General features: G+C 33.1%; 1 protein-coding gene and 1 long non-coding RNA gene across 2 annotated transcripts; one reads left to right on the top strand and one right to left on the bottom strand.

The window, feature by feature from the left end:
* The first annotated feature begins 889 nt into the window (after positions 1-889).
* On the top strand, positions 890-2,079 carry LOC123212820. Its single transcript, XR_006501620.1, has 3 exons — positions 890-1,080; positions 1,340-1,648; positions 1,949-2,079. It is a non-coding gene; the product is annotated as an uncharacterized LOC123212820 (long non-coding RNA).
* A 4,555-nt stretch (positions 2,080-6,634) lies between these two features.
* Positions 6,635-12,367, bottom strand: LOC123214401 (zinc finger CCCH domain-containing protein 5). Its single transcript, XM_044634143.1, has 9 exons — positions 11,871-12,367; positions 11,162-11,308; positions 10,932-11,054; positions 10,656-10,814; positions 9,310-9,402; positions 8,951-9,067; positions 8,370-8,444; positions 8,058-8,281; positions 6,635-7,782 (listed from the first exon to the last, which is right to left on the bottom strand). The coding sequence occupies exons 1-9, from the start codon at positions 12,237-12,239 to the stop codon at positions 6,951-6,953; spliced, it is 2,139 nt and encodes a 712-aa protein (XP_044490078.1). The 5' UTR covers positions 12,240-12,367; the 3' UTR covers positions 6,635-6,950.
* Positions 12,368-12,690: the final 323 nt, after the last annotated feature.

Genomic DNA, 12,690 nt, shown 5'->3' with positions numbered 1-12,690 from the left:
TTGCCTTTTATGAAATGCTCATTCAATCAAATATGAAACTTCAGATAAATTATTTTTTGAATAAGAGCAAATTTTAATAGACAATCTATGTTAATAAGTATTACAAAAATAATAAATTGCACAACACTTGAGATTAGAGTTTTGGATAACTTTTGGGTATGTATAGTGTTATTATAAATTTTCACATATAAAAATAAAATTAGAGTTGATATTGCTTCAATATAGACAAGGTAGTCATCCATTTTTTTTTTTTGGGAAAATGTAAATTCCTCATTGAAAAAAAAATAAAAATAAAAGGGTATATAATGTAATTAATATCCAAATTAATTTAGCTTAAATAATTCTATTAATGAGATACCAAATATGTTAAAACCCTATAATTAATAATCATAAAAATATTTGATTTTTAACATAGTGCTAGAATTGTAAAAGACCTATTCATTGTCCAATAGACACATTTCAATATAATAGAAATAGACTAGTTTGAAAAAAGTTAGACCTTTGAATTAAAAGGTCAGACCCTAGTAATAAAACCCAGATGACGAATAGGTAGGAACCATTTGTGCATGGTAAGATCAATGGAAAGAAATCAAAACCTTGGATTAGAACCTAAGCGGACTCATAGGCTAACTGAAAAGAGTTGGATCTTTTTTGGGACTGGGCCAAAAAAAGTCTGCCCAAGTTTAGATAAATTTTTTCAGATTGAGCCGAAGAGAGACCCATTGATCCGGAAGAAGGGTATATAAACCATTGGAGCCCAAATTAAAAAGGAGTTGAAAAGCCTGAGATTTGGCTTTGCATTCAGCCATATTTAATCCTTGATACTATAATCAGATATGCCATGCCCAGGTTCAACTTTCTAAGTAATTTACAACTATAATTAATTTTTATGAGCAGGATGTTGGGCCAGCTAGGCCTAATGCTATTGGCCATGGAGAAGAGATTCCGGAACAAGCCATAGAAGTTTCAAATGTTTTTCAGGGGATGATTCCACCAAATACCATAGAGAACAATGATGCTTCGGTAATACTGACCATTGATCCTCAAGTCGATCAATATCAGGGGCCACAAGAATTGGAGGTACACCTTTATTTCTCTGCCGATTATCTTCTCTCTTAGGCTTAGATAATTTTACACACAACTCACATTATGATTTTCGTTTTTTTAAAAAATCTAATTGGATAAACTTCTGGAAATTTCAATGAGTAGCTTATTTGAGCTTTAGCTTATATTGAAGTAAGTTAGGCGTGGTAACATTTATATACAAAGGTTTACGAGAAACCACCATAGCTTAATGGAAGCAAAAAAAGCTCCAAATTCACCAGTATTTTATGAGCAGGTTGGTACTTCGTCTGTTTGGCTGGAAGATATTGGGCATGTGGAGGAGCGTTCTGAAGTAAAAGTTGTGGAAATTTGTGATACCTTACAATACAATGAAAACATTTGATATCCTTCCGAAATTTTCAGATGTGTTTATTTTTATCTCTAACTTTACTTGATCTTTTTTATGAACTGTTATATCTATTGTTTCAAAGACTTTGAATAGTCCTTAATTAATTCACTTAAAAAAAAAAGGAAAATACATTAAACAAAATAAAAAGGTGGTCAACTGTATGTTGGGGATTAGGGAGAAATATAGCACTTTCAGGTATGCTTTAGGAGCCTTATTATCATTTTCATATGAGTAGATTAGAGTTTCGGTTAGATTGGACTGAAGTCAGGAAGAGGATATCTATTTGGTTTGATGTATGGCTGTACCTATGAAGAGGTATGCTTGTACACCACTTGGGTGATCAATGCCCATACCTCATAAGAGGTACAGTTGTACACCTTTGAATTCCAGGACTCTCGAATTCGTTAGGAGTCTTGATCGAAAGAGGATCTTGCCATATATATAAAGGGTTCTTCCTCCGAATTAAAAACCCTAATTTTGCTGTCTTTGAATTAGAAAAAGAGAGAAAGCGAAATCCATAGGGAGGAGAAGCTTCCGGAAGATATAAAGAGATCTCCGGCAGCCAAGAAACTTGAAGGAGGAGGAAGAACATTGACAACAATCTTGCGCTCGCAAGAATTTCAGGTAGTCAGAATTATTCCTACGATTCCTGTGAATGTGTTGAATAATTTTTATCCTCCTAAAGATTCATGTGTGGTATCAGAATGAATATGTGTGATTCGAATGTTGGTTATCTGATTGTGTTGCTAATTCTTGATTCTTGATATTGATTTGCTTATGTAGTCTTGGATCCTCATGTTTCTGCTAAAACATGTTGTTTGTGGTGTTGTATATGCATGTTGAAATTTTATTTGGTAGATTAGATTATTGTAGGTTGATTGATTTAGGAAAATTTGACCAAGAATTGCCCGGAGAATGGTTTCTAAAATGTTATGTATAGTCGTGTCTGGTTAAGTCATGAACGTACATAGGTTAGAACTGCATAAAAATATAAGGGTGTATACCTGTGCATGCGCGTACATTCCTTCAAAACTTTGAATAAAAAACAAAGAAGATAAACAATGAAAGAGGCAACGTACGCTCGTACAATATGTGGTGTATGGCCATAGGCCTTCCCAAATTCCATGCACACCTATGAACATTGTAAGGGGCAATTATATGTGCAATAAAAAACATTCTTTGAATTAGAAAAGGTACACCCATATCTTGAGATAAAGCTTGCTCGTACCTTTGTTGAATTTGATGATGTATGTTTAGGATTCGACATGAGATTGATCGTATGTCAACCTAGCCTTATGTATGCCTTAGACTAAACTTGGGGGTGATTGTACAACCACATAGATAGATTGAATTGATTCAAGATTAAGAAATAAGACCTGTTAAGGTGTTGAGAGATACCTAAAGGATAAATACCCAAGAGCAAGAATATAGATGATCCAAAGAGAAACCCAAGTGGGTATGGAATGGACTAGATAGAAGTCCAATAGAGTTTCGAGAGATTGGAGATCGATAGAGATTAACTATTTTGAAATACATGAGATGAGATGATACAAACAAGAGATAGATGATGAGACTATAGGCTAGATAAGGGAGTATCTATGACTTAGGCATACATGTAGATCGGGTGAGATCTGATAATTGGTGTTAGATTAAGAGATACTTAGTAGGATTCTGTGTTTGTCGATTGGCTAAGAATTACTAAGACATAGAAATTCTAATGATTAGGGTCTATAGATTGATAAGTTAGGATTGTGAGTCCATCGATTGACAATAAGACTGGATAACCAATACTAGAAAGAGAGCCTATAGAATGACCACTATAATGGGTATGTCAATTCCCTTAGATTCGATTAAGATTCTGATAGTTTTAGATTGAAATAGAGATAACATGGGTTAAAGGAAAGAAATAGATTTTGATTGAAAGAGATAAGATAAATTATTCCTACTTATTGAGTATTTTATACTTATTTTCTTCTTTTGCAATTTTGCACATGACTGGATTAGAAGTGACAACAACAAGGCTATAGATTAATGATAGAGCGACATGTAAGCGATAGACTCATAGGTGTAGATAACTTGAGATTATGAATTGATATTTAGAGACTTGATTTATTTTCTAGTACCTTGACTGTGAATTTAAAATATTTTATTGTTATGCTTGGGCATGTTTTGAGATATTAGTTTTTATTATAATTAATAAAGACTTTTGAGATTTTATTAGATGTAAAATGTGTGTTATGCATGTTAGATAATAGATTTTAGTTGAGACTATATTGCATGCATATTAGATTTTTAGTAGCACTTTATCTTGAATGATAGGATATTCGAGGTGAAGTGTTACATAGAGTGAATTATATAGGGGTTTACCTACTCATGATGGCTTTGATCTCTATGAATGAGTGATACAAGTCCAATATATATAGGATGGATTTGACAATCATTTGTTAGACCTAATTTAAGGTTTCAAAATTGTAGAGACCAAATAGTAATAGCTTGATAGTTGAGAGGCTAAAGTTATTGATTTAAGGGTTGATGACGGTGTAAGTGTTCAATATAATTTAAACACTTATCCCATATATTTTACAAAGTTGTTTTCATAAGAAAGAGAAAAATTTTGTTATTCTTTCTTCTCTTTCACATATCATCGCATATTCATTCAATTTAACATGAACTAGCATTCTTGTACGTCCCCAACAACTTGACCGACTTCAAGCAGGTTTCTTGGTGCCTCATGTGATTGGATAGAAACCTTGTTACCTTGTGAGGATTTATGGAAGAAAAAAATTGAGTTCTTACATTAGTGGAGCCAACAAATGTTGGTATGTCATCAATCTCAATTAAATAAATGTTTAAATCAATCCTTTATCCTAGGATTTCATTAGGATCTCATTTTATATTAATTTTGGTGCTTATATTCTACTGTAAATTTAAAATCAAGCTTGTAGAGATTATTTTAACAAGTTTATTCGATTTTAACCAATATTCCAGTGATTATACAGATTAACTAATACAATAAGTTGGATGATTTTACCTCTATATATAAAAGAGATTTTACAACAAGACACATCTATATTAACACTTTAGTTGAACAAAGTCAAAGAAATTTTAGCCAAAAATCATGATTATTCAAGTTAAAACTTATTGTGAATGGGTTTAGGGCTTAAGATAAAGTGTTAAGCGTATGTACGTTAGAGTTTGATATTGAGTTCTACATGTTCATTGTTTAAAAGCATACTTTACGTTTGGGTTATGAATTTTGGGATTTGAGTGGATGAATGCAATGTATAGATTTGATATAAAATCCTAAAAAATCTTGTTATTAGGCAAGATTTGCCTAGCATGCATGATTGCAAATCACACCTGCCAACACTGGTTGGGGGTAATTGTAGGTGTTATGCCTAGTGAGGGTAATTAATATTTGATAGTAAGCATTCCAGGGGTAATAGGTAGGCATTTTGCCTAGTAGAAGGTAACTGATATTTGATAGTAAACATTCAAGATAACTGGTAGGCACGATACCTATTGAGAGTATGATAATTTACATAATTGGGATAATTTCATATTTTACACATAAGGGGTAAATTGATATTTAAATTTTATGAGGATATGTCTTATAATGACTGTTAAATATGCCTCGCAAGAGAGCTTTCTACATCGTTTATTTTTAATCGTCAAATAGTTTATTTTTAATTATCATAAATCTCTACACTAACATTATTTTTTATTTGAATATCATTTTATAGCACACGAGACTTGAAAAAACACAAAATTTGTTTACAATAGGGTAATGATTTTGAGATTAGGGTTTAGGGTTTACGCCCTACTGTGAAAAGTTTCATTTTATTCTCTATTATGAAAAATATCAATATATCTCTTATTGTAGAAAATATATTTTTACCCCTATTATGAAAAATATAATTTCCAACCATTATTTTTTCTTCCATTCTTGACTTCAGTAACTTTTTCCCTTAAAATCCTTTAAATAGTAAATACCAACAACATAAAACCAAACATACATCTTTTTATCTCAATTTATTCAAGTTTTGGCTTTATTATGTAGTTCTTTTACTGAAAATTAATTGATGAATAAAGTTGATAGCCCATATCAATGGATCATGTTCTTGTTGTGTTAGTGTTAGTTTAGGTTTCCAGTCAAAGATACTCAATTTAACCCGATTTAAATTATAATTGTGTGAAAAAATTTTAACCTTAACTTATCTTAATTACATTCGGATTGATTTGATATAACTCAAATTTATCTGAAATTATTTATTGTTTTTATTTATGTTTTTAGCATTTTAATTTTTTTTGGTCAAATTACCTAAATCAACTATTAACAAAACACAACATGACATTTTATTTTATTTATAAATTATCTAAAAACTACATATTAAGACCCTTTAAAACATGTTAATAATATTATTAACCAAATTTTATTTTCACTACTGAAAAATAAAATAAGTTTTTTAGTAAAAATAAAAAATAATTGATATATTTATAACTATAAAGAGATATAACTATATATAATATATAAGAAATTTTGTTGTTGTTGACATTTCTCCTTCAATATTTCTTGAATTTGTCCCGAACCAAAAATATTATATTAATATTTCTCCACACATTCTAGTTAGTTAGGGTAGCTTAATTTATTTTTGTGTTTAGTTTCAAGTTATATTAGATTCATGTAAAATAAAAATTAACCCTAACTCGATTTTTTTTATGTGATGTCATTTCAGGTTAATAGGTTTGGTTGAAAATTTCTAACTCAGAGAGGAGAGTTAGAATTGAAACGGCTAATACTGTTAAGATATTCAAATTGTTCGAAGATTGGGGATAAAAGAGATATTGACAATATTTGAAATACTTGAATATATCTGTATAAACCCACCCTAGATTGGTTAATTTAAAATGTTCGAAGATTAGGGATAAAAGCGAACTTGACATTGAGCAATTAAAGTTGTATAAACGCACTATAGATTGGTTAATTTAATTAATTTCTTAAAAATAATATTTATTAAGATTTAGTTTTTTTTTATTTTTTTATTAATCACATTATATATTTTATTTTGAAAATAATAATAATAATAATAAGACTGCAACACATGCACATTAACCAAGCATGCGCGGTCCGGGTTTATTTATCTTATTAATTACCAATCACAATCACATTAAGGGTTTAAATTTCTCGAAGCTCACCAGTTGATTTCTTCATTTCATATTCCTTTAAATTGTTGAGCTTTCACATTGATAAAATCAGCAGCTTTCACCTAACTTTATGAATTAAAACGAGAAAATCTGATTGATCATCGGATCTTCCCACTAGCAAGTGCTCACTGCAACTCTGGATTTATCTTCTTTTGATTCCATGCCGCCGTCATCAAATCATTCCCTTGCAACAGTATATTGAGTTGAGCTCCTGTGATTTACATCATCCATCATAACAACCTGCCCTATCGGATTCGTAACTCTGAACACTTGTACTCTTTCTCTGGTGTTTTTAATCTTCCTCAGGACTTGCAAGTTTCCAGCGATCGTGCTTGTCAATGGTTTTATGTCTTTCCTCATACTCATCTAAACTACTGGATTCATGGTCTTCATTTGATTTCGAATGTCGGTGTTTTGATTTGCTGCTCTCTTTCCTTGAATGAGATCTCCTTCTTGAATGCTTGTGTTCTCTGTTACCTTTCCTTGAGTGTTTTTCATGACTATGGCGTCCTTCTTTGTCCCTATCCAGCAAATCATGTCCTGAATCAGGATCCGACATCCTACGCCTGTCACTGACTCTTGACCTTTTTGCAGTGTGACTGCAATCTCTTTCTCCATGATTTTTGTGAGTTCTATTTTCACTGTCTCCATCATCATCTTGTACTTCCCGACTGCTGGTATATCTCCAATTTCTCTCGGTATGAACATGGTGAGTTTTGGCATCACTCTCCCCATCTGAAAAATTCCAATCAGATTCAGCTTCATAAGTTCTGTTCTTGATGTCCTTATAATCATTCAATTTTTCTGAGACACCTCTCCTGCGCTTTTGGCTTTTCCTTGAGCGACTTTGGTGTCTATTTCTATCTTGGTCTCTGTCCCCATCCGACGAGTTTCCATCAGAACTAGTCTTATCACTTCTGCTCTCACAGTGATAACAATCCTTGAACTTTGAACTCTCTTCAGGAATTTTTTTGTCAAGAAGTTTGATTCCCTTTCTATTGTCATTGGTATTCTTGTGACCGTGAGTCCTCTCCCCAACATCATAATCATAATCATCATGACTTCTCCGGGAAGCGGTTCTCACACAATCCATCTCCCTGGATTTAGATCTTCTCGACCGATGCCTGCCATGCACCATAGGAAGCTATAAATTAACCCAAAAAAAAAAAAACCCAAACCAAAAAGTCCAGATCTGGCATAAAAGACTGCAACCAGAAACATTAAAAACTAGTTTACTTCCACAATGTAGCAAAGTTAAATCATATATAACATTAGTTCTATTATAGGCCATTAAAAAAGGATGTAAATAAACTATTCATAATGCAATGGATTATGAAATCAGCAGAACAAATTAATGAAGCAACATCAACATGACCCAAAAATGCAAGTAAAACAACACCTGTCGATTTCTGCTGTGATTATCTTGTTAGAGTTCCTCATTTGCCCTGAATAATCTTGACCAATCTGTTTCCAGTCCCCAATATCATTAGTATAACCAAATAAAGCAGCCATCTTTTTCACCCAATATTTTGGCGGTGGTTTATCCCAATCAGCCCATTCATAGTCCCCACCAGGGTTGCGGAAACAGTGGATAAAATTGCATGCCATTCCGCGGGAACATGTCTGTCAAAAAGTGCCAGAAAATCATCAAGGAGAAAGGAAAAGGCCTTCAACTACCAGACGCCAGAATAAATGAAGAAATTGGCTTTACCTTAAGTCTTGACTTCATATACTCCCCACATATGGCAAGCTTCCATCTAGTCACATTGACAAATTCACATGTGATCTGTCAAGAGCCATGTCTGGATCAATATCAATGAACATCCAGAAGGGAAAAGTGAATAAACAACTGAATTTATTAAGTCAGATGATGGATCAATGAGTATATCGTCATGACAACAATAAGTAGACTGCAAACTGAACTTCCAATCGTGTTGAGAGAATCTTGTTGACTTTCTAAGATTTGGCTTAGACAATGCAGACCTTAGCATAGCAAGAATCATCAAATACGTTCCTTGAGTTCTGGAAATAGCATAAACCGTTTTAAAATAGAAGACTGCTCTTTAGTTCTATAAAATTTATTAGAACCCACATGACTATTTTTTTTAAACCAAACAACATTGCATGTAATTAAGCAAAACTTCAGTGGAGGTGATTGAGCTTTACCAAAGTTTATTTAAATGACAGGGCAATGATCTAGTTTTTCCTAAGCATATTAATTTTCACAACATAATCGTCTTGGAGTTGTAGAAGAAAGTAGATATTAGGCTCCAATTATTCTTTATAAAGTACCTGTTTGCCAGCAAAATATCGGCCATTGACAGAATTATAAGCATCAACAGCTGATTCCAGTGACATATAATGAACATAGACATTTCCTTTCAAGTGGAATGAACCATTTTTACACACCTGCACAGAAACTATATTTATTACTCCTAAGGGGTAAAAAATATAATGTCAGTATAATTTTAGTCAATCTCATACCTACTGAAGGATGATTCAGTTTTTTTTCTGGGTCTTCCATAAAATTTACTATTTTCGTCATTTTAAAGTATACAATATTTGAAAACAGAAGTATTCAAAGAATAAAAGGAGCTTGCGAATCGCCTAGGCATCAAAGGCTAGTATGCACAAAGATAACAATCAACAACCTTGAAATTCACAATTTCTCCAAATTTCAAGAACTCTGTATGCACATCCTCATAAAATTCTTCATAGGAGCGTTCAACTTCTTCATCAGTATACTGAAAGGAGAGTACACAAATCAACCAAGAAAATATTATTGCATATATAAGTAACAAATCAAAAGAAACATATGACATTATAGATTGTCACAATAAATAGAAAAACCTACTTTCTCAAACAAAGATAACTATGACTTTACTTTTAGCCACTAGTTGTCTAAAACATACATGAGATAAAATCCCATAAGATTAAATTAAAAAAAGGGGCAACTCCACCGTATTTTGAATCAGGGTTTCCATTCCCATGGGTACACAATATTAAGACTATCACCAGTATAGGAGATTATAGAGGATAGGTTAACTTTTATGTAGCCATTGACATATTTATCATCCTCATCATAAATTGAAATCACTCTAATTTAATTCAACTCTGGAAGTTATCTGCATATAAAAACTAAGTTCTTTTCCCCCTTTGATCTCCTTAGATTTTAATAGAAATGAAGAAAGTGCCAACTGCATAATTGTAATAACATACAATTAGGTGCCGCTACACCGGAATTGAAAATGGACAGAAGTAACAACTGTTATTGGATGAACAGCTCGAAGAACCCATGACATATCTATTGCCCAAGATACTTCTAATTGTTAAGGAACAGACAACTTAAGTCAAATAAATTCACACAATTAGGTGGCTATTGACAAACCCCTAAAATGCTAATTATGAATATGAAAACTTGGACCAAAAGTGTCTTAAAAGTATATTTGCAAGACAATCTAATAAGCTTTCCTTCCTGAATGCCAGCAATATTAAGTTCACAGGTATAGTCCTTATGATGACACTTTGCAGCAAATTATGAGGCAAAGGAAAAAGTAAACGCAATGAGAAAGAAAAATAATGTCAGTAGAACTTAAATAAAAGAAAGTGAAGATTATGAAAGAAACAAAGGCAACAAGATTATGCCAAAAAGATAATCAAGAAAATCCCTAGTGACAACTCTGATTTGCAGTAGGTAGGATACAGTATAGCTCACAACTTCACTCCAATCAAATCAATGCCAACACCATAAATCTCCATCCTTGTCAAATCATAAATCTCTGAATAACTTAAGTCAAAGAAGAGCAACAAAAATGAAAAATAAGTCAAGCACAGCCAAGATAAAGTCTTGAACCTTTACATAAACACAACAGGTTATCAGCCATGAAATTAGATTACCTTCTTTCAGAAAGTAAGGATATTGCTTATTTAAGATAAATCCAACAATGTATACAGCAATAAAGAAGTTTCTCCTTTTTTTCAGGATACAATTACAAACCTCAAGCCCTTCATCTTGTTCCCATGCAAGGCCAGGACCATTGTACATATTCTTGATAAGCAGAGTGCATGATTTATCAGGATAAAAATGAACTCTGCTGCAACTCTGACCAAACCGACAAACTCCGGTCTTTAGATGGAAAGGACAATGAGCTTTATCCTGCCATAAATACATAATGGAAGGTTTGGTAAAAATGATTCTTGATAATGAACATGCAAATACAAAAGATACTTAGCATGGATAGAAATTTTTTGTAACCAAAGAGACCTAAAATACCTGTTCAGTCCCAAAGTTTGGAACTTGACGCGCAACAGTCTCTAATGCCTGTTGTGCATTCTGGTAGTCAGCAAAAACTTCAGATTGTGGGGGAAGAGGATTAGATGTAGGCCTATCAGCATCCTGCAAATCAAATGGAATATTAAAAGCATAGCATAACTGAAGAGAAAGCATGCCACAGAGTAATCTAGAAAGTATGTAAACCTAGTTGGAGATAGATGTACACTTACCTCTTTTCCACTCAAATGGTTTGCATCCCTCTTTGGAACTCTGACCTTCTTCTTCCTGATAATTATTTCATTTCCCTGCCATATAATTTCTGCAGGCCCTTCTTCAACATATTCCCAATCATCATCCTCATCACACTCATTCTCAACCTGTAACACATTATACAACCAATGATATCAACTGAACAACAGTTCTTTTCCTTATTCAGCGTATCCTAATAACTGAAAAAAGTATTGATATAAGATTCAAAGTGGGAATAAGATAAAATTCAATCGAGCCAAGTAGGTTCAATCACCCTAAAATGAGCCAAAAGTTTTGATATCTTTCCTTTTCTCCTATTTGCTCATCCACATAACAATTTTAAAATGGTTTAAAAAAAGGAAGAAGTTCCCTCTATTGCGACCACTTCAATACTGGTAAACTTTCTTTCAGTTGATCAAATTTCCCTAAATTTGAGTAGAGCACAAAAATAGATTATTTTCATTAGAATGTAAAATAAAGTTGATTATTTTAATATAAACTCTGAAATAAACAACTCGATCAGCTAAACCATAATAAAGAATAAAATATTGAGTCACTGAAATCGCTTGTAATATTCATAAATTCTACTCTATCTTATTATCTTTTCCCCACAGTTAGTCAGCAAGTAAACACAACCAAACTCATATTTTCTCAGCATCCAAACGACAAATTTACTAAAACAAAACACACCGGCAGATTTCTCTTGGCCTCTTCTTCTGCTTCTTCCCTTTCTTGTTCCAGCATCTTCCGTCTCTCCTCCTCCTTCTTCCTTTCCATTTCTCGAAGCCAGATCCCCTCTCTCTTTTCAAACTCCTTCAATACTCTCTGTCTCTCCTCGTCCTCTTCCTTCTCCATCATCTCCAGCTTTCTCTGCTCCTCAGGATCGTTCGCTCTAGCCTCCGCTTCTTCTCTCTCCTTCTCCGCTATTTCCCTCCTCTTCTCCTTCCTCTTCTTCTTTTTCGCCAGCTTTCTCTTCTCCTTCCTGCTCACCTTCATCTCGCTCTCGGCTCCTTCCACCACTGTCAGGCTTTTCTCTTCTGTAGCCTCTTCCTCCGCCATGTTGTGTCACAAGTATTGGAGCTAGTGCGATTCCACTGAAAATTAGGATTTAGGAGCAGAAAGAGCGAGTTTGTCAATTTGATGTGGGCCATTCAACATTTATTTGGGTCGGGTTTAGTAACCCGAAGAAAGCTGTTAAATTAGAGAACGCAATGGACTGGGCTCGCTGTGACATCTGTAATAGTAGTGTTAAAAACATCCCGTCTGTTTCATAAACGGATATCATCCTCCGTTTTTTAGTAACACCCAGCAAACTTTTATATCCACCGCCTCCTCAGTAAGATGTCTAGCATGGTAAGGCGTCAGTATTTGGTGAAATGACAGATTTTTATTTATTAAATTTAATTTTTTAATAATTTTGATAATTTTATTTTATAAAATTATTCCCAAACTAAATAACATTTTACCTTTATAATTTTATTAAATAAATGTATGTTTTAAGTTATATTAA

The sequence above is a fragment of the Mangifera indica genome, chromosome 4 (genome assembly GCF_011075055.1).
Source record: "Mangifera indica cultivar Alphonso chromosome 4, CATAS_Mindica_2.1, whole genome shotgun sequence".
Classification (NCBI taxonomy): Eukaryota; Viridiplantae; Streptophyta; class Magnoliopsida; order Sapindales; family Anacardiaceae; genus Mangifera; species Mangifera indica.
This window is presented reverse-complemented; position numbering and strand designations above follow the sequence as displayed.